Source organism: Coregonus clupeaformis, unplaced genomic scaffold, assembly GCF_020615455.1.
Source record: "Coregonus clupeaformis isolate EN_2021a unplaced genomic scaffold, ASM2061545v1 scaf0752, whole genome shotgun sequence".
Classification (NCBI taxonomy): domain Eukaryota; kingdom Metazoa; phylum Chordata; class Actinopteri; order Salmoniformes; family Salmonidae; genus Coregonus; species Coregonus clupeaformis.
This window is the reverse complement of record NW_025534207.1, coordinates 87,227-113,311: the sequence shown is the minus strand read 5'-3', so window position 1 is coordinate 113,311 and position 26,085 is coordinate 87,227. Positions and strand designations below refer to the sequence as shown.

At 45.2% G+C, this 26,085-nt stretch overlaps 1 protein-coding gene across 1 annotated transcript in view; it reads right to left on the bottom strand.

Moving 5' to 3' along the window:
- The window catches only part of LOC121569948 (nuclear receptor coactivator 2), a 188,672-nt gene that overhangs the window by 86,850 nt on the left and 75,737 nt on the right, over positions 1 to 26,085 (bottom strand). Inside the window, 3 exon segments of the mRNA XM_045216619.1 lie at positions 36 to 136; positions 16,865 to 17,037; positions 24,668 to 24,778. Of these exon segments, the coding sequence (XP_045072554.1) occupies positions 36 to 136; positions 16,865 to 17,037; positions 24,668 to 24,759 (366 nt within the window). The 5' untranslated portion in view covers positions 24,760 to 24,778.

Genomic DNA, 26,085 nt, shown 5'->3' with positions numbered 1-26,085 from the left:
ATTAGCCCAACGGTAGCAACGTCGCTCAGACTCACCTCCAGCATCATTGGTCCGAGAGCATCCTTGTCGATGATGCTTTGGCCCGTCGACGACACGTCCGCCTTCTGTACCTCCTCATTGGCCGCGGCTGCTTTCTCTGTGGGAAAGACAACCAATCAGATTCAGATATCTTACCCTCTTCCCTTTCTACATGAGGAAGTCATCAACATCAGGAACCTTGAACTGAGCAGACAACATATATAGAGGAGTCAACAGGTGTCCCAAATTTACATTTACGTCATTTAGCAGACGCTCTTATCCAGAGCGACTTACAAATTGGTGCATTCACCTTATAGCCAGTGGGATAACAACTTTACAATTCATTTTTTATATTTATATATATATATAAAACGAAAATTAAAAATATACTCAAAAAAATTACATTTAAAAATATAAAAAATGAATTGTAAAGTACATACATACATACATACATACATACATACATACATACATACACACACACATATACATTATTTTTTATTTTTGTTTATGTATTTTTTAAATATTTTTTGTTTGTGGGGGTGGGGTAGGTGGGGGGGGGGTAGAATGATTACTTTTATACTATCCCAGGTATTCCTTAAAGGAAAATGGCACCCTATTTCTGTTCTTTTTTGAAGCATTGTCACACACCAGACAGGTGCAGTGAAATGTGTTGTTTTACAGGGTCAGCAATAGTATTATGGAGCCACTGGAGCAAAATTAGGGTTAAGTGCCTTGCTCAAGGGCACAGACAGATCTTTCAAATTTGTCGGCTCGGGTATTCGAACCAGTGACCTTTCGGTTACTGGCCCCAACACTCTAACGACTAGGTTACCTGCCGCCCTATTCCCTAGGGTCGGCAGGTAGCTTAGTGGGTAAGAGCGTTGTGCCAGTAACCGAAAGGTCGCTGGTTCTAATCCCCGAGCCGACTAGGTGAAAAATCTGTCGATGTGCCCTTAAGCAAGGCACTTAACCCTAATTGCTCCTGTAAGTCGCTCTGGATAAGAGCGTCTGCTAAATGACTAAAATGTAAATGTAAAAATATGTAGTGCACTGCTTTGGACCAGAGCCCTACCTGCCGCCCTATTCCCTATGTAGTGCACTGCTTTGGACCAGAGCCCTACCTGCCGCCCTATTCCCTAAGTAGTGCACTACAAAAAAGGGACTAGGGTGTCATTTGGGACGCAGTCCAACGTAATGTTAAAGTGGATCCCCCCCCAAGTTGTTCCTCCAGCTTCCTGCTCTTCCTACGTTTCACTGTTTAATAAAGAGATGAACAGATCTTCAAGGCAGGATAAATCTCTCCCATCTCTTATACAATAATCTAATTAAATGTCAAATGAGTCCGGATGTAGGCTATGCGATCCCGTTACTAATCCAGACCTTATCGGAGACATTCACCCTCAAATCCCTCATCCACTGACCTACACTGAGTCTACAAGACATTCGGAAGATTTCCATGACATAGACTGACCAGGTGAATCCAGGTGAAAGCTATGATCCTTTATTGATGTCACTTGTTAAATCTACTTCAATCAGTGTAGATGAAGGGGGTGGAGACAGGTTAAAGAAGGATTTTTAAGCCTTGAGACATGGATTGTGTATGTGTGCCATTCAGACGGTGAATGAGCAAGACAAAATATTTAAGTGCCTTTGAATGGAATATGGTAGTAGGTGCCAGGCGCACCGGTTTGTGTCAAGAACTGCAACACTGCTGGAGTTTTCAAGCTCAACAGTTTCCCGTGTGTATCAAGAATGGTCCACCACCCAAAGGACATCCAGCCAACTTGACAACTGTGGGAATCATTGGAGTCAACATGGGCCAGCATCCCTTAGAAATGCTTTTGAAACCTTGTAGAGTCCATGCCCCGGATATTTGAGGCTGTTCTGAGGGCAAAAGGGGGTACAACTCAATATTAGGAAGTTGTCCTTAATGTTTGGTACACTCACACAGCACATGTCCCAAATGGCACCCTATCCCATATATAGTGCACTACTTTTGACCAGGGTCCATAGTGAAACCCATAGGGCTCTGGTCAAAAGTAGTGCACTATGTAGGAAATAGGGTGCCATTTGTGATGCTGCAACAAAGTTCAGAGTGGAGTTTCTTGGCAGTTACGATGACCATACCACTGTACTGACTGTATTAGATCAGTATGACCATACCACTGTACTGACGGTATGAGATCAGTATGACCATACCACTGTACTGACGGTATGAGATCAGTATGACCATACCACTGTACTGACGGTATGAGATCAGTATGACCATACCACTGTACTGACGGTATTAGATCAGTATGACCATACCACTGTACTGACGGTATGAGATCAGTATGACCATACCACTGTACTGGACGGTATGAGATCAGTATGACCATACCACTGTACTGACGGTATGAGATCAGTATGACCATACCACTGTACTGACGTGTATGAGATCAGTATGACCATACCACTGTACTGACGGTATGAGATCAGTATGACCATACCACTGTACTGACGGTATGAGATCAGTATGACCATACCACTGTACTGACGGTATTAGATCAGTATGACCATACCACTGTACTGACGGTATTAGATCAGTATGACCATACCACTGTACTGACGGTATGAGATCAGTATGACCATACCACTGTACTGACGGTATGAGATCAGTATGACCATACCACTGTACTGACGGTATGAGATCAGTATGACCATACCACTGTACTGACGGTATGAGATCAGTATGACCATACCACTGTACTGACGGTATGAGATCAGTATGACCATACCACTGTACTGACGGTATGAGATCAGTATGACCATACCACTGTACTGACGGTATGAGATCAGTATGACCATACCACTGTACTGACGGTATGAGATCAGTATGACCATACCACTGTACTGACGGTATTAGATCAGTATGACCATACCACTGTACTGACGGTATGAGATCAGTATGACCATACCACTGTACTGACGGTATGAGATCAGTATGACCATACCACTGTACTGACGGTATGAGATCAGTATGACCATACCACTGTACTGTTAACATGTGAGTGTTAGCCTCACTAACACTTTTATTAAAAAGGGCCTTTATAAATGATTATAAATGACTAAAGTGCAAAGAGAAGATCGGATGAGAAAGACAGAGAGAGAGAAAGTGGGGGAGAGAGCGACCCGTGTTAAAAAGGTTTGCTGCTACAAGGGACCTGGTTAAAACACATGGGGCCATTTAAAGAGGAGAAAGAAACCATTTAATGGCGGTTCAGTTTGAGAATGGCATTGTTATTCTCTCTCTCTCTCTCTCTCTCTCAAAGCATTCACGTGCATTGCATTGCCCAGACACAACACGTTGCCATGGCACTAACGGGGCACTTAGCAACCAGTGGGGTTAAAGGTCGGGGTAAATGAGTGTGTGTACACAGGATGCAGCTGTCACACGCATGGCGGCCAGCTCGATGGATGGTCAATGTCACCGCATTAAAAAGATCTCTACAGCCATTATGGAAAGATGGAGAACGTCATCCCTCCTCTAAGTGAGTAGACAACCTCTGTTGTCAGACAGGGGAATGTCAACGGTGCTGAACTCAACTGGCATAACAATACACTCCAATACAATACACTCCAATACAATACAATACACTCCAATACAATACACTCCAATACACTCCAATACAATACACTCCAATACAATACACTCCAATACAATACAATACACTCCAATACAATACACTCCAATACACTCCAATACAATACAATACACTCCAATACAATACACTCCAATACAATACACTCCAATACACTTATGGATGATATCCGACCCAAGGGGCGGCGCACAATTGGCCCAGCGTCGTCCAGGGTAGGGGAGGGAATGGCCGGCAGGGATGTAGCTCAGTTGATAGAGCATGGCGTTTGCAACGCCAGGGTTGTGGGTTCGATTCCCACAGGGGGTATGAAAAATATATATAATGTATGCACTAACCGTAAGTCGCTCTGGATAAGAGCGTCTGCTAAATGACTAAAATGTAAATGTAAATGTAATATCGAGCCGATTTATACAAGTTAGGTCAGTTCAGCAAAATGCCTTTTGAAGAGTATCCCACCTAAATAAAGGTCAGAGATGCCTGTATTGGTTTGCCCTCGCAGCAACATATGGAGTTTATAGGTGAAGAGTCAGTGTAATTCCTATCTACAGTTTATAGGTGAAGAGTCAGTGTAATTCCTATCTACAGTTTATAGGTGAAGAGTCAGTGTAATTCCTATCTACAGTTTATAGGCGAAGAGTCAGTGTAATTCCTATCTACAGTTTATAGGTGAAGAGTCAGTGTAATTCCTATATAAAGACAGTGTATGATCCTTCATGTCTCCTCCCGTCAGTGATAGGGTTAATATGCATGAAGAGAGCCCTTATGTTCAGAGCACAGTCTGCTCTACTTCTAGATATGAGTGTCTGGGTGGAGGAGCTAGGGCTGTGTCTGGGTGGAGGAGCTAGGGCTGGGTTGGGGTGGAGGAGCTAGGGCTGTGTGGGGGTGGAGGAGCTAGGGATGGGTGGGGGGTGGAGGAGCTAGGGATGGGTGGGGGGTGGAGGAGCTAGGGCTGTGTGGGGGTGGAGGAGCTAGGGCTGTGTGGGGGTGGAGGAGCTAGGGCTGTGTGGGGGTGGAGGAGCTAGGGCTGTGTGGGGGTGGAGGAGCTAGGGCTGTGTGGGGGGTGGAGGAGCTAGGGCTGTGTGGGGGTGGAGGAGCTAGGGCTGTGTGGGGGTGGAGGAGCTAGGGCTGTGTGGGGGTGGAGGAGCTAGGGATGGGTGGGGGTGAAGGAGCTAGGGCTGGGTGGGGGTGGAGGAGCTAGGGCTGGGTCTCTGTGTGTGTCTCTGTGTGTGTGTGTGTGTGTGTGTGTGTGTGTGTGTGTGTGTGTGTGTGTGTGTGTGTGTGTGTGGAGGTAGGGACGTATTAGAGTGTGGCACCACACCAGTTTGACGTGCGACCATATGGCAAAGAGAGACTGGTACACAGGATGAGCAGAGCTAGGGAACAGAGGAGAGAGAGCAGGAAGGGAGAGGAGGAGGGGAGAGGAGGAGGAGAGGAAGAGAGAGGAGGAGGAGGAGGGGGAGGGGAGAGGACGAGGAGAGAGGACGAGGAGGGGGGGAGGAGGGGAGAGAGGAGGGGGGAGAAGAGGAGGGGAGAGGGGGGAGGGGAGAGAGGACGAGGAGGAGGGGAGAGGATGAGGAGGAGGGGGAGGGGAGAGGACGAGGAGAGAGGACGAGGAGGGGGGAGAGGAGGAGGGGAGAGGGGGGGAGGGGGAGAGAGGACGAGGAGGGGACAGGATGAGGAGAGAGGACGAGGGAAGTGGATGAGGAGGAGGAGAGAGGAGGAGGAGGAGAGAGGAGGAGGAGGAGAGAGGAGGAGGAGTGGATGAGGAGAGAGGAGGAGGGGAGGAGTGGAATCGTGAGGCACTAGTACGCTAGCAGCACACGTATATTTTCCACGGTGTGAAAACAGAGGAGGAAGAGTTGTCAAAGAGAAGCAGCCTGACACACACCTTGATGTGAGTTTCAGCAGGTCTTGGGCAGGTCCAGCAGACTCTGGTAAACCAGCACAGCGCTGCCCAAAGGTCCAGCATCATCACTCTCTTTCTCACTCACACACACACTTTCCTAGCTCCTCAACACACAGCATGTTATGTGCATTCTTCTAATATGAACCATGGTGGATATAATGTGTAGCATCACAATATGTTACAGAACAGAACGGCTTCTTCGATACGTGACAGAGTGGTGTGTGTTTCTGTCAGGCTAACTGATGTACTCTATTTTTCATTTTTTTTATTTCACCTTTATTTAACCAGGTAAGCCAGTTTAGAACAAGTTCTCATTTACAACTGCGACCTGGCCAAGATAAAGCAAAGCAGTGCGATAAAAACAACAACAACACAGAGTTACATATGGGGTAAACAAAACGTACAGTCAAAAACACAATAGAAAATCTATATACAGTGTGTGCAAATGTAGTAAGTTATGGAGGTAAGGCAATAAATAAACCTGTCAATCTCCCTCGGCCTGGGCCTCCATGCAAGATCTCACCTCGTGGAGTTGCAATGATCATGAGAACGGTGAGGAATCAGCCCAGAACTACACGGGAGGATCTTGTCAATGATCAAGGCAGCTGGGACCATAGTCACCAAGAAAACAATTGGTAACACACTACGCCGTGAAGGACTGAAATCCTGCAGCGCCCGCAAGGTCCCCCTGCTCAAGAAAGCACATATACAGGCCCGTCTGAAGTTTGCCAATGAACATCTGAATGATTCAGAGGAGAACTGGGTGAAAGTGTTGTGGTCAGATGAGACCAAAATCGAGCTCTTTAGCATCAACTCAACTCACCGTGTTTGGAGGAGGAGGAATGCTGCCTATGACCCCAAGAACACCATCCCCACCGTCAAACATGGAGGTGGAAACATTATGCTTTGGGGGTGTTTTTCTGCTAAGGGGACAGGACAACTTCACCGCATCAAAGGGACGATGGATGGGGCCATGTACCGTCAAATCTTGGGTGAGAACCTCCTTCCCTCAGCCAGGGCATTGAAAATGGGTCGTGGATGGGTATTCCAGCATGACAATGACCCAAAACACACGGCCAAGGCAACAAAGGAGTGGCTCAAGAAGAAGCACATGAAGGTCCTGGAGTGGCCTAGCCAGTCTCCAGACCTTAATCCCATAGAAAATCTGTGGAGGGAGCTGAAGGTTCGAGTTGCCAAACGTCAGCCTCAAAACCTTAATAACTTGGAGAAGATCTGCAAAGAGGAGTGGGACAAAATCCCTCCTGAGATGTGTGCAAACCTGGTGGCCAACTACAAGAAACGTCTGACCTCTGTGATTGCCAACAAGGGTTTTGACACCAAGTACTAAGTCATGTTTTGCAGAGGGGTCAAATATTAATTTCCCTCATTAAAATGCAAATCAATTTCTAACATTTTTTACATGCGTTTTTCTGGATTTGAAATTCACAAATGGACAGTACCAAAACAAATGATCTAGTCATTCTGTCTACCTCGGTATTTGTAGTTGGAGATGCTTAATGTGAGTCTGGAAGGAGAGTTTACGGTCTAACCAGACACCTAGGTATTTGTAGTTGGAGAAGCTTAATGTGAGTCTGGAAGGAGAGTTTACGGTCTAACCAGACACCTAGGTATTTGTAGTTGTCCACATATTCTAAGTCAGACCCGTCGAGAGTAGTGATTCTAGTCGGGTGGGCGGGTGCAAGCAGCATTCGATTGAAGAGCATGCATTTAGTTTTACTAGCGTTTAAGAGCAGTTGGAGGCTACGGAAGGAGTGTTGTATGGCATTGAAGCTCATTTGGAGGTTTGTTAACACAGTGTCCAATGAAGGGCCAGATGTATACAAAATGGTGTCGCCTGCATAGAGGTGGATCTGAGAGTCACCAGCAGCAAGAGCGACATCATTGATATACACAGAATAGAGTCGGCCTGAGAATTGAACCCTGTGGCACCCCCATAGAGACTGCCAGAGGTCCAGACAACAGGCCCTCCGATTTGACACATTGAACTCTATCTGAGAAGTAGTTGGTGAACCAGGCGAGGCAGTCATTTGAGAAACCAAGGCTATTTAGTCTGCCAATAAGAATGCAGTGATTGACAGAGTCAAAAGTCTTGGCCAGGTCGATGAAGACAGCTGCACAGTACTGTCTTTTGTCTTTTATCGATCGCGGTTATTACAGTGGGGGGAAAAAGTATTTAGTCAGCCACCAATTGTGCATGTTCTCCCACTTAAAAAGATGAGAGAGGCCTGTAATTTTCATCATAGGTACACGTCAACTATGACAGACAAATTGAGAAAAATAATCCAGAAAATCACATTGTAGGATTTTTAATGAATTTATTTGCAAATTATGGTGGAAAATATGTATTTGGTCACCTACAAACAAGCAAGATTTCTGTCTCTCACAGACCTGTAACTTCTTCTTTAAGAGGCTCCTCTGTCCTCCACTCGTTACCTGTATTAATGGCACCTGTTTGAACTTGTTATCAGTATAAAAGACACCTGTCCACAACCTCAAACAGTCACACTCCAAACTCCACTATGGCCAAGACCAAAGAGCTGTCAAAGGACACCAGAAACAAAATTGTAGACCTGCACCAGGCTGGGAAGACTGAATCTGCAATAGGTAAGCAGCTTGGTTTGAAGAAATCAACTGTGGGAGCAATTATTAGGAAATGGAAGACATACAAGACCACTGATAATCTCCCTCAATCTGGGGCTCCACGCAAGATCTCACCCTGTGGGGTCAAAATGATCACAAGAACAGTGAGCAAAAATCCCAGAACCACATGGGGGGACCTAGTGAATGACCTGCAGAGAGCTGGGACCAAAGTAACAAAGCCTACCATCAGTAACACACTACGCCGCCAGGGACTCAAATCCTGCAGTGCCAGACGTGTCCCGCTGCTTAAGCCAGTACATGTCCAGGCCCGTCTGAAGTTTGCTAGAGTGCATTTGGATGATCCAGAAGAGGATTGGGAGAATGTCATATGGTCAGATGAAACCAAAATATAACTTTTTTGGTAAAAACTCAACTCATCAACTCAAACTGATGGGACGGTGGTCGGGAGAGGTTGTGTTTTATCTAGCAGGAGGTAAGCTTGGCTTCTTATATGGTGTTGAGTAAAGCTTAAACCATGTATTTAGATTGTAGGTAGGTATTGTAGTTAGGTACTATAGGTAGTTTACTCAGGTAGTTATTGTAGGTTATTGTAGGTAATTATTGTAGGTAAGGACTGTATTCGGCGGACCCCGGCGAAGCACGAGGCTAGCTTACCCACTACTTGGACCAACAAAGCTAGCTAAGGCTTAAACTATGTATTTAGATTGTAGTTAGGTATTATAGGTAGGCATCGTGGGCTGTATATTATTAAGTAGTATAGGTAGGCATCGTGGGCTGTTGTGGGTAGCTGTTGTGTAGTTATTGTAGGTTACTTTTGTATTCGGCGGTGCCGGTGTAGCACGAAGCTAGCTAGCTAACTCACCTCCTGGATTAGCTGGCGAGTAGCTATTAGCAACGGTAGCAACTAAAAACAATATCCTTTTAGCCAGCTACATTCGTTCTCGCAGCGACACCGCTTTTTCTAACAAAGTCAACACAGCAGCCATTGCTAGCCAGCCAACACTACCAGCTGGCTGTACTGTAGTAGCTAAATACAATATCTTTGTGCTAGCTACCCAACGTTTAATCATTGCTGCGTTATGAAAGGTAAGCTTGGCTTCTTATATGATGTTGAGTTAAGCTTAAACCATGTATTTAGATTGTAGGTAGGTATTGTAGTTTGGTATTATAGGTAGCTTACTCAGGTAGTTATTGAAGGTTATTGTAGGTAATTATTGTAGGTAAGTATTGTATTCGGCAGACCCCGGCGAAGCACGAGGCTAGCTTACCCACTACTTGGACCAACAAAGCTAGCTAGCTAGCTAGCGGGTAGCTACTGGTAACTTTTTGCAACTGTGGTTAATTGTTTCCAATGTTATTTCATGCTTAAGAGTACCTGTGATTGAGCCAGCTAGCTGCTACCATTCAGCTGTTTTTCTAACCTCATCCGAGGCATTAACGTTAGGTGGTTGGTAGCTGCTGTACTTAATTACAGCTACTGATAACAGTCTGCTGTAGTTTACAACAATTCTAATTTCTAAAGTGGAAGTTGGGAGAGTTTTATTCGGGTGGTTCAGTGAAACAATGATAGTTTCTGAGGTGGAAGTTGGGAGAGTTATATATATATATTTTTTTTTACTTTTGGTGAGGGAGGCCTGCTCTCTCCTTTCCCAGATGTTTAGTTCATTTCATTCCGATCTCCTCTGCATTATTGTAGCCATCTGCTGCAGCCTGTCAACTATGCCTCTGCCTATCCCTGTTCTCTCCTCTCCGCACAGGCTACACAAACGCCTCACACCGCGTGGCTGCTGCCTCTCTAACCTGGTGGTCCCTGCACGCACCACACACCTGGAGTTCCAGGTCTCAGGCAGCCTCTGGAACTGCCGTTCTGCCGCCAACAAGGCTGACTTCATCCCAGCCTATGCTACCCTCCAGTCCCTCGACTTCCTGGCGCTGACGGAAACATGGATTACCACTGAAAACACTGCTACTCCTACTGCTCTCTCCTCGTCTGACCATGTGTTCTCGCATACCCGAGAGCATCTGGTCAGAGGGGTGGTGGCACAGGAATCCTCATCTCTCCCAAGTGGTCATTCTCAATTTTTCCCCTAACCCATCTGTCTATCTCCTCATTTGAATTCCATGCTGTCACAGTCACTAGCCCATTTAAGCTTAATATCCTTGTCATCTATCGCCCTCCAGGTTCCCTTGGAGAGTTCAACAATGAGCTTGACGCCTTGATAAGTTCCTTTCCTGAGGATGGCTCACCCTTCACAGTTTTGGGGGATTTCAACCTCCCTACGTCTACATTTGACTCATTTCTCTCTGCCTCCTTCTTTCCACTCCTCTCCTCTTTTGACCTCACCCTCTCACCGTCCCCCCTACTCACAAGGCAGGCAATACGCTTGACTTCATCTTTACTAGATGTTGCTCTTCTACTAATCTCACTGCAACTCCCCTCCATGTCTCCGACCACTACTTTGTATCCTTTTCTCTCTCGCTCTCCTCCAACACTACTCACTCTGCCCCTACACAGATGGTAACGCGCCGCCGCAACCTTCGCTCTCTCTCTCCCACTACTCTCTCCTCTTCCATCCTACCATCTCTTCCCTCTGCTCAATCCTTCTCCCTCCAATCTCCTGATTCTGCCTCCTCAACCCTCCTCTCCTCCCTTTCTGCATCCTTTGACTCCCTGTGTCCCCTATCCTCCCGGCCGGCTCGGTCCTCCCCTCCAGCTCCGTGGCTTGATGACTCATTGCGAGCTCACAGAACAGAGCTCCGGGCAGCTGAGCGGAAATGGAAGAAAACTAAACTCCCTGCCGACCTGGCATCTTTTCACTCCCTCCTCTCTACATTTTCTTCATCTGTTTCTGCTGCTAAGGCCACTTTCTACCACTCTAAATTCCAAGCATCTGCCTCTAACCCTAGGAAGCTCTTTGCCACATTCTCCTCATTGCGTCCTACCTGACCGGTCGCTCCTACCAAGTGGCGTGGCGAGAAGCTGTCTCCGCACCACGTGCTCTCACCACTGGCGTCCCCCAGGGCTCAGTTCTAGGCCCTCTCCTTTTCTCCCTATACACCAAGTCACTTGGCTCTGTCATATCCTCACATGGCCTCTCCTATCATTGCTACGCTGACGATAAACAACTAATCTTCTCCTTTCCCCCTTCTGATAACCAGGTGGCGAATCGCATCTCTGCATGTCTGGCCGACATATCAGTATGGATGACGGATCACCACCTCAAGCTGAACCCTGGCAAGACGGAGCTGCTCTTCCTCCCGGGGAAGGACTGCCCGTTCCATGATCTCGCCATCACGGTTGACAACTCCGTTGTGTCCTCCTCCCAGAGTGCGAAGAGCCTTGGCGTGATCCTGGACAACACCCTGTCGTTCTCCGCTAACATCAAGGCGGTGACCCGATCCTGCAGGTTCATGCTCTACAATATTCGGAGAGTACGACCCTGCCTTACACAGGAAGCGGCACAGGTCCTAATCCAGGCACTTGTCATCTCCCGTCTGGATTACTGCAACTCGCTGTTGGCTGGGCTCCCTGCCTGTGCCATTAAACCCCTACAACTCATCCAGAATGCCGCAGCCCGTCTGGTGTTCAACCTTCCCAAGTTCTCTCACGTCACACCCCTCCTCCGCACACTCCACTGGCTTCCAGTTGAAGCTCGCATCCGTTACAAGACCATGGTGCTTGCCTATGGAGCAGTGAGGGGAACGGCACCTCCGTACCTTCAGGCTCTGATCAGTCCCTACACCCAAACGAGGGCATTGCGTTCATCCACCTCTGGCCTGCTGGCTCCCTTCCTCTGCGGAAGCATAGTTCCCGCTCAGCCCAGTCAAAACTGTTCGCTGCTCTGGCACCCCAATGGTGGAACAAGCTCCCTCACGACGCCAGGACAGCGGAGTCACTCACCACCTTCCGGAGACATTTGAAACCCCACCTCTTTAAGGAACACCTGGGATAGGATAAAGTAATCCTTCTACCCCCCCAAAAAAAAAAGTATAATTGTAAAGTGGTTATCCCACTGGCTATAGGGTGAATGCACCAATTTGTAGTCGCTCTGGATAAGAGCGTCTGCTAAATGACGTAAATGTGCCCTTGAGCAAGGCACTTAACCCTAATTGCTCCTGTAAGTCGTTCTGGATAAGAGCGTCTGCTAAATGACTAAAATGTAAATGTAAAATGTCATCGTGTTTGGAGGACAAAGAATGCTGAGTTGCATCCAAAGAACACCATACCTACTGAGAAGCATGGGGGTGGAAACATCATGCTTTGGGGCTGTTTTTCTGCAAAGGGACCAGGATGACTGATCCGTGTAAAGGAAAGAATGAATGGGGCCATGTATCGTGAGATTTTGAGTGAAAACCTCCTTCCATCAGCAAGGGCATTGAAGATGAAACGTGGCTGGGTCTTTCAGCATGACAATGATCCCAAACACACCGCCCGGGCAATGAAGGAGTGGCTTCGTAAGAAGCATTTCAAGGTCCTGGAGTGGCCTAGCCAGTCTCCAGATCTCAACCCCATAGAAAATATTTGGAGGGAGTTGAAAGTCTGTGTTGCCCAGCGACAGCCCCAAAACATCACTGCTCTAGAGGAGATCTGCATGGAGGAATGGGCCAAAATACCAGCAACAGTGTGTGAAAACCTTGTGAAGACTTACAGAAAATGTTTGACCTGTGTCATTGCCAACAAAGGGTATATAACAAAGTATTGAGAAACTTTTGTTATTGACCAAATACTTATTTTCCACCATAATTTGCAAATAAATTCATTAAAAATCCTACAATGTGATTTTCTGGATTTTTTTCTCTCATTTTGTCTGTCATAGTTGACGTGTACCTATGATGAAAATTACAGGCCTCTCTCATCTTTTTAAGTGGGAGAACTTGCACAATTGGTGGCTGACTAAATACTTTTTCCCCCCACTGTATATAATTTAGGACCTTGAGCGTGGCTGAGGTGCACCCTTGACCAGCTCGGAAACCAGATTGCATAGCGGAGAAGGTACGGTGGGGGGGGGCATGTTGCAGCGGAGGGTGCAGAGCTGGTGGCCGGGGTAGGGGTAGCCAGGTGGAAAGCATGGCCAGCCGTAGCAAAATGCTTATTGAAATTCTCGATTATCGTAGATTTATCGGTGGTGACAGTGTTTCCTAGCCTCAGTGCAGTGGGTAGCTGGGAGGAGGTGCTCTTATTCTCCATGGACTTTACAGTGTCCCAAAACTTTTTGGAGTTAGTGCTACAGGATGCAAATTTCTGTTTGAAAAAGCTAGCCTTTGCTTTCCTAACTGATTGTGTATATTGGTTCCTGACTTCCCTGAAAAGTTGCATATCGCGGGGGCTGTTCGATGCTAATGCAGTACGCCACAGGATGTTTTTGTGCTGGTCAAGGGCAGTCAAGTCTGGGGTGAACCAGGGGCTATATCTGTTCTTAGTTCTGATTTTTTTTGAATGGGGCATGCTTATTTAAGATGGAGAGGAAAGCACGTTTGAAGAACATCCAGGCATCCTCTACTGACAGAATGAGGTTAATATCCATCCAGGATACCCAGGCCAGGTCAATTAGAAAGGCCTGCTCACTGAAGTGTTTTAGGGAGCGTTTGACAGTGATGAGGGGTGGACGTTTGACCGCGGACCCATTACGGACACAGGCAATGATCACTGAGATCCTGTTTAAAGACAGCAGAGGTGTATTTAGAGGGTAAATTAGTCAGGATGATATCTATAAGGGTACCCATGTTTTACGGATTTAGGGTTGTACCTGGTAGGTTCCTTGATCATTTGTGTGAGATTGAGGGCATCTAGTTTAGATTTTAGGATGGCCGGGGTGTTAAGCATATCCCAGTTTAGGTCACCAAGCAGTACGAATTCTGAGGATAGATGGGGGGCAATCAATTCACATATGGTGTCCAGGTTACAACTGCGGGCTGAGGGGGGTCTGTAGCAAGCAGCAACAGTGAGAGACTTATTTCTGGAAAGGTGGATTTTTAGAAGTAGAAGCTCAAACTGTTTGGGCACAGACCTGGATAGTATGATAGAGCTCTGCAGGCTCTCTCTTAAGTAATGTCAGCTTCTGTTCTGACACACACACACACACACACACACACACACTTACGTTATATACAGTGCATTTGCAAAGTATTCAGACCCACTGACTTTTTCAACATTTTGTTAGGTTACAGATTTATTCTAAAATGGATTAAATAGCTTTTTTTCCCCCTCATCAATCTACATAAGTATTCAGACCCTTTACTCAGTACTTTGTTGAAGCACCTTTGGAAGCAATTACAGCCTCGAGTCTTCTTGGGTATGACACTACAAGCATGACACACCTGTATTTGGGGAGTTTCTCCCATTCTTCTCTGCAGATCCTCTCAAGCTGTGTCAGGTTGGATGGGGAGCGTTGCTGCACAGCTATTTTCAGGTCTCTCCAGAGATGTTCGATCCGGTTCAAGTCCAGGCTCTGGCTGGGCCACTCAAGGACATTCAGAACTTGTCCCGAAGCCACTCCGGCGTTGTCTTGGCTGTGTGCTTAGGGTCGTTGTCCTGTTGGAAGGTGAACCTTCGCCCCAGTCTAAGGTCCTGAGCGCTCTGGAGCAGGTTTTTATCAAGGATCTCTCTGTACTTTGCTCCGGTCATCTTTCCTTCGATCCTGACTAGTATCCCAGTCCCAGCCGCTGAAAAACATCCCCACAGCATCGTCTCCTGAGTGGTGCAGTGGTCTAAGGCACTGCATCACAGTGCTAACTGTGCCACTAGAGATCCTGGTTCGAATCCAGGCTCTGTCGCAGCCGGCCGCGACCGGGAGACTCATGGGCGGCGCACAATTGGCCCAGCGTCGTCCAGGGTAGGGGAGGGAATGGCCGGCAGGGATGTAGCTCAGTTGATAGAGCATGGCGTTTGCAACGCCAGGGTTGTGGGTTCGATTCCCACGGGGGGCCAGTATAAAAAAATATATATATGTATTCACTAACTGTAAGTCGCTCTGGATAAGAGCGTCTGCTAAATGACTAAAATGTAAAATGTAATGCTGCCACCACTATGCTTCACCGTAGGGATGGTGCCAGATTTCTTCCAGACGTGACGCTTGGCATTCAGGCCAAAGACTTTCATCAGAACAGATCATTTTGTTTCTCAAGGTCTGAGAGTCTTTAGGTGCTTTTTGGAAAACTTCAAGAGGGGTGTCATGTGCCTTTTACTGAGGAGTGGCTTCCGTCTGGCCACGCCGCCATAAAGGCCTGATTGGTGGAGTGCTGCAGAGATTGTTGTCCTTCTGGAAGTTTCTCCCATATCCACAGAAGAACCCTAGAGCTCTGTCAGATACCATCAAGTTCTTGGTCACCTCCCTGACCAAGGCCCTTCTCCCCCGATTGCTCAGTTTGGCCGGGTGGCCAGCTCTGGGACGAGTCTTGGTGGTTCCAAACATCTTCCATTTAAGAATGATGGAGGCCACTGTGTTCTTGGGGCCCTTCAATGCTGCAGAAATGTTTTGGTACCCTCCCCCAGATCTGTGCCTCGACACAATCCTGTCTCAGAGCTCTATGGACAATTCCTTCGACCTCATGGCTTGGTTTTGGCTCAGACATGCAATGTCAACTGTGGGACCTTATATAGACAGGTGTGTGCCTTTCCAAATAATGTCCAATCAATTGAATTTACCACAGGTGGACTCCAATCAAGTTGTAGAAGCATCTCAACGATGATCAATGGAAACAGGATGCACCGGAGTTCAATTTCGAGTCTCATAGCAAAGTTCTGAATACTTATGTATTATACTTAGGTATCTATTTCTTTATACATTTGCAAACATTTCTAAAAACCTGTTTTCACTTTATTATGGGGTATTGTGTGTAGATTGCTGAGGATTTTTTTATATTTTAAATCCATTTTAGAATAAGGCTGTAACGTAACAAAATGTGGAACAAGTCAAGGGGTCTGAATACTTTCCGAAGGCACTGTAAAGGTGATTAAACAACATGATCATTACACAGGTGCACCTTGTGCTGGGGACAATAAAAGGCCACTCTAAAATGTGCATTTTAGAATAGGGTGCCATTTGGGATGAGAGAGAAAGGGAGGGAGGGAGGGAGAATCCTAAGGAGGGAGGGAGGGAGGGAGGGAGGGAGGGAGGGAGAATCCTAAGGAGAGAGGGAGGGAGGGAGGGAGGGAGAATCCTAAGGAGAGAGGGAGGTATTGACAGACAGTAGGCAGGCAGTGTGTGCGTGTGTGTGTCATATTGCTCGTGATTACATAACCCTGGGCCTGAGTCACAAACAACCATCCTCGTAATGATCAGCCAGTCAGTCTGGCTTTGTCTGAACACTACTGCCTACCTGGCAGTACTTACCATTAAACACACAGACGCACACCTCAGCAGGTTTCAACTGAATATAGTAACAGTGAGTGGCCATTGATTTTGCATGGTGGGATGTTTGTGTTAAAAATATATTGAAAACCCAACCAGCTCAATGGTAACTAAGAATGTATTTCTCTGCATTTACACAGGCAGTCCATTCTGATCTTTTGCCAATAATTGGTCTTTTGACCAATCAGATCAGATATTTTGTCAATAATCGGGCAAAAGATCAGAATTAGGCTGTCTGTGTAAATGCAGCCATTGGGTACTGTGACAACAGCAACGACAAAAATGGACCAATAAGGCAAGTATTTTATTGTAGTACAGTGTACCTTGCTCTTTGATCCGTCGTATCTGTTTGACAGTCTCCTTGAGGACGGCACATTTGTCCGGTTTGACGTTGAAGTTATCGATGTCGTTTAGGTTGGCGAAGATCAGCTCGGCCAGCTCCTCCATGTAGCGGTTCTCATGCTCACGGTTTCGCCTCTCATTGCTTCGTTTGGGGCTGAGGAGACGGAGAGAAGGCCAGCGTGAGACACGGACAGAGGTACGGACGGACAGAGAGACCGAGAGAAAAACAGAGAGAGAGAGTGACATGGAGAGAGGGAAAGTAGAGCAGAGAAGAGAAGCTCGACATTCGTGACTCTGTTCACACTGATAGCTAGCTGTCCAAGGAGTTACCTGTAGACTGATATAACCATATTTACAATTTGCAGGGATACTGGAGTATTTGAGGTAGATATGTACATATAGGCAGGGATTAGAAAGTTACTGGTAGCAGGATAAATAATTCTAATTATAATAATAATAGTAGTAAACAGTATGGCAGCAGCATAAGTGGTGGGTGTTATGTGTGGTGGTGGTGAGTGTGAGTGAGTGAGTTTGTAAGAGTGACAGTGTTCGGTGGATGTACATGTAAACAGGCCTGGAGAGCGACTGGTAGCAGGAATATATAAATACGTATTAGGGCTGACCTCAATTAGTCGACTGGTCGATTGTTTGGTCGTTAGGCTGTTGGTCGACCGATATTGTTTTAGTCGAGCAGTAACAAATATATATATATTTGCACCCATCTCAGCGAACTAATCAATTGCAGAGGCCTAGACTAAAAGCCAATTTATGCTTGATTAGAAAATGTGGTCGGAGGCTCCATATGGAGGGTGTGACGCAATTGCAGAAGCTCCAGAGGCATGCAGAGGCCAAATTGAGCTCTGTACCGCATCGCCATGCGCCTCCCAAATTTTTTAAAACAATGCGGAGGGCTCTGAATAGCTCCCCATTGACATGATTGGTTGACGGTAGGTGGTGGCGGTACATCTTGTATAAACACAAACTCACTTATTTGACAACAGCTCTGCAAAGCTCTGCAAAGTGCAAGAAGTATGACTTCTGCTGAGGTCACGTCACCATAAATGCCAATGCAGACGTCGGATGCGCCCAGATGCACAATGCACTTCTAATATAATAATAATCACTTCTCTCTCCAGAATGTGCTATCTCCCGCCAATTTGTGCACATTAATTGTTTCATAACTTCACTGTGTAAACTTGAGTGTGTTTGATTGTTAGTGTATATCAATGCCCCATTATATACAGTACCAGTCGAAAGTTTGGACACACGTAATTATTCCAGGGTTTTTCTTCATTTTTACTATTTTCTACATTGTAGAATAATAGTGAAGACATCAAAACTATGAAAGAACACATATGGAATCATGTAGTAACCAAAAAAGTGTTAACCAAATCAAAATATATTTTATATTTGAGATTCTTCAAAGGAGCCTTTCTTTGCCTTGATGACAGCTTTGCACACTCTCAACCAGCTTAACCTGGAATGCTTTTCCAACAGTCTTAAAGGAGCTCCCAAATATGCTGAGCACTTGATGGCTGCTTTCCCTACACTCTGCGGTCCGACTCATCTCAAACCATCTCAATTTGGGGATTGTGAAGGCCAGGTCATCTGATGCAACACTCCATCACTCTCCTGCTTGGTAAAATAGCCCTTACACACCAGGTGTGTTGGGTCGTTGTCCTGTTGAAAAACAAATGACAGTCCCACTAAGCCCAAACCAGATGGGATGGCGTATCGCTGCAGAATGCTGTGGTAGCCATGCTGGTTAAGTGTGCCTTGAATTCTAAATAAATCACAGACAGTGTCACCAGCAAAGCACCCCCACACCATAACACCTCCTCCTCCATGCTTTACGGTGGGAAATACACATGCGGAGATCATCCATTCACTTACACTGTGTCTCACAAAGACACGGCAGTTGGAACCAAAAATCTCAAATTTGGACTCCCGACCAAATGACAAATTTCCACCGGTCTAATGTCCATTGCTCGTGTTTCTTGGCCCAAGCAAGTCTCTTCTTATTATTGGTGTCATTTAGTAGTGGTTTCTTTGCAGCAATTCGACCATGAAGGCCTGATTCACACAGTAACCTCTGAACAGTTGATGTTGAGATGTGTCTGTTACTTGAACTCTGTGAAGCATTTTTTGGGCAGCAATTTCTGAGGCTGGTAACTCTAATGAACTTATCCTCTGCAGCAGAGGTAACACTGGGTCTTCCTTTCCTGTGGCGGTCCTCATGAGAGCCAGTTTCATCATAGCGCTTGATGGTTTTTGCAACTGCACTTGAAGAAACGTTTAAAGTTCTTGACATTTTCTGGATTAACTGACCTTCATGTCTTACAAGTAATGATGGACTGCCGTTTCTCTATGCTTATTTGAGCTGTTCTTGGCATAATATGGACTTGGTATTTTACCAAATCTTCTGTATACCACACCTACCTTGTCACAACACAACCAATTTGCTCAAACGCATTAAGGAAAGAAATTCCACAAATTAACTTTTAACAAGGCACACCAGTTAATTTAAATGCATTCCAGGTGACGAGTGCATGAAGCTGATTGAGAGAATGCCAAGAGTGTGCAAAGCTGTCATGAAGGCAAAGGGTGGCAACTTTGAAGAATCTCAAATCTAAAATCTATTTTTGATTTGTTTAACACTTTTCTGGTTACTACATGATTCCATATGTGTTATTTCTTAGTTTTGATGTCTTCACTATTATTCTACAATGTAGAAAATAGTAAAAAGAAAAGAAAAACCCTTGAATGAGTAGGTGTGTCCAAACTTTTGACTGTTACTGTATAAATCACCACTAGTACATTTACCGTTAATTCCTATAATTTCTAATCTACAATGTTTGTTACTTTTGGTTACGGTAATGTATTTTAACGCATTCAATATTAATATTCCAGTCTTCCCGTTCTCATTGTCGGAGTGGACACGTTGTTTGCAGAGTGCTACACTTGTGAGAAACAAGTTTTGGTTTATTTCATTCCATTTACAAGTTGTCAATTTAGTCTTTGTCTTTTATTTGGAGCGCTCCTGTCAATCTTGAGTAAGGACGCGCACGCATAGAAGTAAGCCTAAAGGCTACCTGGCCTGCGTGTAAATGCAGGCCTATAAATGTGCCCATTTGGGGATCTGATAGTATTTATGATTGGCTTAACGCACCACCACTAATGACCTGTGGAGCTTCTCAAAGTAATGTTTTCACCTCAAACAGCAAAGCAAAACAAAGTCTGTTTTTACATCCATTGAGAATTACAACAGTTCCTCAATGTATTTTGAAAAATCTTTCCAGCTCTCTCCCTTTCGATAACCACTCAGCATAAAAAAAAGGGAACAACGTCATGCTCTGATCCAGTGAAAACATCATAAAATAGGCCTACCTGATTACTTCTTATCAGTGCTCGACTTGGACTGAAATTGTTTCTGGTACACATTTTAGGTGCTGGTACTGTTTATATTTAGGTGCAGGAGCTCCACAATACTTTTAAGATAATATTATATTCTATTCTATTTGAGGTGCCGAGACTCAGCTCTGGTAAGCTCCTGCCCAAGTCAAGCACTGCTTCTTATCCCATATATAGCTGTAGGCTATTTATTTACATCATCCCTTCTTATTATGCAAATAGCCTACAGCTGTGTCCCTGAATATTTTATACAATGTTGCAAGTTAGCCAGCACAAGCTTTGGGCCGGACCCAAGTTAATAGTTAATATTTTTTTACATAGTTTTGCAATGGAAATTACATTTTAGGGTTTGTATCATTTTCATTTAGATTTTGATCTGATTTTAATTAACCACATGACAATGATTTTGAGATATGAAGACGTTATTACAAATTAATATCAAACTGTTTCACGAAAACCATAACTTGCACGCAGATCGGTAGAAATGGTAAGATAAATTGGCATTAAAGGTTGCCTACTCCTGTGTACCGGCAACTTCAGGAGAGTAACGGCAGGATCTGCGAAAGCCTGCAGGAGCAAGAGGAGAATAGTTGGGTCAGGTTAAGGTTTTTTATTCTGTTTATCTATATCTCTGGCGCCCTCTTGTGGCATTTGTCTTATTTCATCAAACCGTAAGCTTTAAGCATCAGACAAGCTCAATGCATATACAGTGCATTCGGAAAGTATTCAGACCCCTTCTCCACATTTTGTTACATTACAGCCTTATTCTAAAATGTTTATTTTTATTTTTTATCCTCAATCTACACACAATACCCCATAATGACAAAGCAAAAACAGGTTTAAGGAATTTTTGCAAATATTAGGTATTTGCAAATATAAGTATTCAGACCCCTTGCTAGGAGACTCAAAATTGAGCTCAGGTGCATCCTGTTTCCATTGATCATCCTTGAGATGTTTTTACAACTTGATTGGAATCCACCTGTGGTAAATTCAATTGATTGGACATGATTTGCAAAAGGCACACACCTGTCTATATAAGGTCCCACAGTTGACAGTGCATGTCTGAGCAAAAACCAAGCCATGAGGTTGAAGGAATTGTCCGTAGAGCTCCGAGACAGGATTGTGTAGAGGCACAGATCTGGTGAAGGGTACCAAAACATTTCTGCAGCATTGAAGGTCCCAAGAACACAGTGGCCTCCATCATTCTTAAATGGAAGAAGTTCGGAACCACCAAGACTCTTCCTAGAGCTGGCCGCCCGGCCAAACTGAGCAATCGGGGGAGAAGGGCCTTGGTCAGGGAGGTGACCAAGAACCCGATGGTCACTCTGACAGAGCTCCAGAGTTCCTCTGTGGAGATGGGACAACCATCTCTGCAGCACTCCAACAATCAGTCCTTTATGGTAGAGTGGCCAGACGGAAGCCACTCCTCAGTAAAAGGCACATGACAGCCCGCTTGGAGTTTGCCAAAAGGCACCTAAAGGACTCAGACCATGAGAAACCTGCTCCAGAGTGCTCAGGACCTCAGACTAGGGCGAAGGTTCACCTTCCAACAGGACAACGACCCTAAGCACACATTCAAGACAATGAAGGAGTGGCTTCGGGACAAGTCTCTGAATGTCCTTGAGGGGCCCAGCCAGAGCCCGGACTTGAACCCGATCGAACATCTCTGGAGACCTGAAAATAGCTGTGCAGCAACGCTCCCCATCCAACCTGACAGAGCTTGAGAGGATATGCAGAGAAGAATGGGAGAAACTCCCCAAATACAGGTGTGCCAAGCTTGTAGCGTCATACCCAAGAAGACTCGAGGCTGTAATCACTGCTTCAACAAAGTACTGAGTAAAGGGTCTGAATACTTTGCAAAAATGTAAAGAAAAAAAACGGTTTTTCTTTGTCATTATGGGGTATTGTGTGTAGATTGATGAGGGGAAACAAATCAATTTTAGAATAAGGTTATAACATAGCAAAATGTGGAAAAAGTCAAGGGGTGTGAATACTTTTCGAATGCACTGTACATGTAAACAGGAGTAATAGTGACCAGTAGCTGGATAAATAGATCGATACTAACGGTGATGGAAATCAACGAACACCAGTAGAGTGGTGGTAATAAATTAAATCAATAATTATTTTAGCAGCAGCGTAGGTGTGAGGAAGAGCAGTAGTCGTTAGCCATTTAACAGTCTTATATCCAGGGGATAGAAGCTGTTTAGGAGTCTGTTTGTTAGTCGTTAGCCATTTAACAGTCTTATGGCCAGGGGATAGAAGCTGTTTAGGAGTCTGTCTGTTAGTCGTTAGCCATTTAACAGTCTTATATCCAGGGGATAGAAGCTGTTTAGGAGTCTGTCTGTCTGCGCCTTGACGCATCGGTAGCACCTGCGTCATACACCAATAATTAGGAAGCAGTAGATAGGTGACCGGAGCTATAATTATGACAGAACTATAGGGTTGGCAACCATCATAATCATGATCAGCCAGCCAGTCGGTCAGCCAGCCGGTCAGCCAGCCAGTTTAGTTAAATAATCAGGTCTGTCTCTTACCTAAGGTTTATAACTCAACTATTAGGCCTGCAGCAACATGATAGTACTGTGCAGACTTGGAGCAGTGTAAAGGCTCTAGCTTTTGAGTTGCCTATAGTAAAGTTAGAGTAAGAACAAAATAGTTTAGTAGAGTTTAGTAAAGTAGAGTTTAGTATAGTAAAGTAGAGTTTAGTGTAGTTTAGTAAAGTAGAGTATAGTTTATCAGAGTTTAGTATAGTTACAGTGGGGAGAACAAGTATTTGATACACTGCCGATTTTGCAGGTTTTCCTACTTACAAAGCATGTAGAGGTCTGTAATTTTTATCATAGGTACACTTCAACTGTGAGAGACGGAATCTAAAACAAAAATCCAGAAAATCACATTATATGATTTTGAAGTAATTAATTTGCATTTTATTGCATGACATAAGTATTTGATACATCAGAAAAGCAGAACTTCATATTTGGTACAGAAACCTTTGTTTGCAATTACAGAGATCATACGTTTCCTGTAGGTCTTGACCAGGTTTGCACACACTGCAGCAGGGATTTTAGTCCACTCCTCCATACAGACCTTCTCCAGATCCTTCAGGTTTCGGGGCTGTCGCTGGGCAATACGGACTTTCAGCTCCCTCCAAAGATTTTCTATTGGGTTCAGGTCTGGAGACTGGCTAGGCCACTCCAGGACCTTGAGATGCTTCTTACAGAGCCACTCCTTAGTTGCCCTGGCTGTGTGTTTCGGGTCGTTGTCATGCTGGAAGACCCAGCCACGACCCATCTTCAATGCTCTTACTGAGGGAAGGAGGTTGTTGGCCAAGATCTTGCGATACATGGCCCATTCCATCCTCCCCTCAATACGGTGCAGTCGTCCTGTCCCCTTTGCAGAAAAGCATCCCCAAAGAATGATGTTTCCACCTCCATGCTTCACGGTTGGGATGGTGTTCTTGGGGTTGTACTCATCCTTCTTCTTCCTCCAAACACGGCGAGTGGAGTTTAGACTAAAAAGCTCTATTTTTGTCTCATCAGACCACATGACCTTCTCCCATTCCTCCTCTGGATCATCCAGATGGTCATTGGCAAACTTCAGACGGGCCTGGACATGCGCTGGCTTGAGCAAGGGGACCTTGCGTGCGCTGCAGGATTTTAATCCATGACGGCGTAGTGTGTTACTAATGGTTTTCTTTGAGACTGTGATCCCAGCTCTCTTCAGGTCATTGACCAGGTCCTGCCGTGTAGTTCTGGGCTGATCCCTCACCTTCCTCATGATCATTGATGCCCCACGAGGTGAGATCTTGCATGGAGCCCCAGATCTTGAACTTCTTCCATTTTCTAATAATTGCGCCAACAGTTGTTGCCTTCTCACCAAGCTGCTTGCCTATGTCCTTACACAGCTCTCTGGTCTTGGCCATTGTGGAGAGGTTGGAGTCTGTTTGATTGAGTGTGTCGACAGGTGTCTTTTATACAGGTAACGAGTTCAAACAGGTGCAGTTAATACAGGTAATGAGTGGAGAACAGGAGGGCTTCTTAAAGAAAAACGAACAGGTCTGTGAGAGCCGGAATTCTTACTGGTTGGTAGGTGATCAAATACTTATGTCATGCAATAAAATGCAAATTAATTACTTACAAATCATACAATGTGTTTTTCTGGATTTTTGTTTTAGATTCCGTCTCTCACAGTTGAAGTGTACCTATGATAAAAATTACAGACCTCTACATGCTTTGTAAGTAGGAAAACCTGCAAAATCGTCCGCGTATCAAATACTTGTTCTCCCCACTGTAAGTAGAGTTTAGTATACTAGAGTTTAGTATAATTTAGTAGAGTAAAGTATAGTTTAGTATAGTGAAGACAGATGTTCCTACCTGGGACCCAGCAAGTCAGAGGAACATTCTTTGCGTTTCCTCGACTCGGCCCTGGCAGCAGGGTCAAGGGGGTTTTCACCGATGCCACTCATCCTCACTGCATATCAGCGTCTGTTACAGAGAACACACAGAACACAGTTTAGAATCATTTCACACAGAACAGAGTTTAGAATCATTTCACACAGAACAGAGTTCAGAATTATTTCACACAGAACAGAGTTTAGAATCATTTCACACAGAACAGAGTTTAGAATCATTTCACACAGAACAGAGTTTAGAATCATTTCACACAGAACAGAGTTTAGAATCATTTCACACAGAACAGAGTTTAGAATCATTTCACACAGAACAGAGTTTAGAATTATTTCACACAGAACAGAGTTTAGAATCATTTCACACAGAACAGAGTTTAGAATCATTTCACACAGAACAGAGTTTAGAATCATTTCACACAGAACAGAGTTTAGAATCATTTCACACAGAACAGAGTTTAGAATTATTTCACACAGAACAGAGTTCACTTTTTCCACACTTTATTACGTCACAGCCTTACTCTAAAATTGATTAAATAAAATAAAATCCTAATTAATCTACGCACAATACGTAGAGCTCCGAGACAGGATTGTGTCGAGGCACAGATCTGGGGAAGGGTACCATGAAGTGCCTGCAGCATTGAAGGTCCCCAAGAACACAGTGGCCTCCATCATTCTTAAATGGAAGAAGTTTGGAACCACCAAGACTCTTCCTAGAGCTGGCCTCCTGGCCAAACTGAGCAATCGGGGGAGAAGGGCCTTGGTCAGGGAGGTGACCAAGAACCCGATGGTCACTCTGACACAGCTCCAGAGTTCCTCTGTGGAGATGGGAGAACCTTCCAGAATAACTATAATCTCTGCAGCACTCCACCAATCAGGCCTTTATGGTAGAGTGGCCAGACGGAAGCCACTCCTCAGTAAAAGGCACATGACAGCCCACTTGGAGTTTGCCTAAAGGCACCTAAAGGACTCTGAGACCATGAGAAACAAGATTCTCTGGTCTGATGAAACCAAGATTGAACTCTTTGGCTTGAATGCCAACCGTCACTTCTGGAGGAAACCTGGCACCATCCCTACGGTGAAGCATGGTGGTGGCAGCATCATGCTGTGGGGATGTTTTTCAGCGGCAGGGACAGGGAAACTAGTCAGGATCGAGGGAAAGATGAACGGAGCAAAGTACAGAGAGATCCTTGATAAAAAAACCTGCTCCAGAGCGCTCAGGACCTCAGACTGGGGCGAAGGTTCACCTTCCAACAGGACAACTACCCTAAGCACAAACCTAAGACAACACAGGAATGTCTTCGGGACAAGCCAAAGGTGCTTCAAAAAATTACTAAGTCCTATTTTTTTTTTATACATTTGCAAAAATGTCAAAAAAACCTGTTT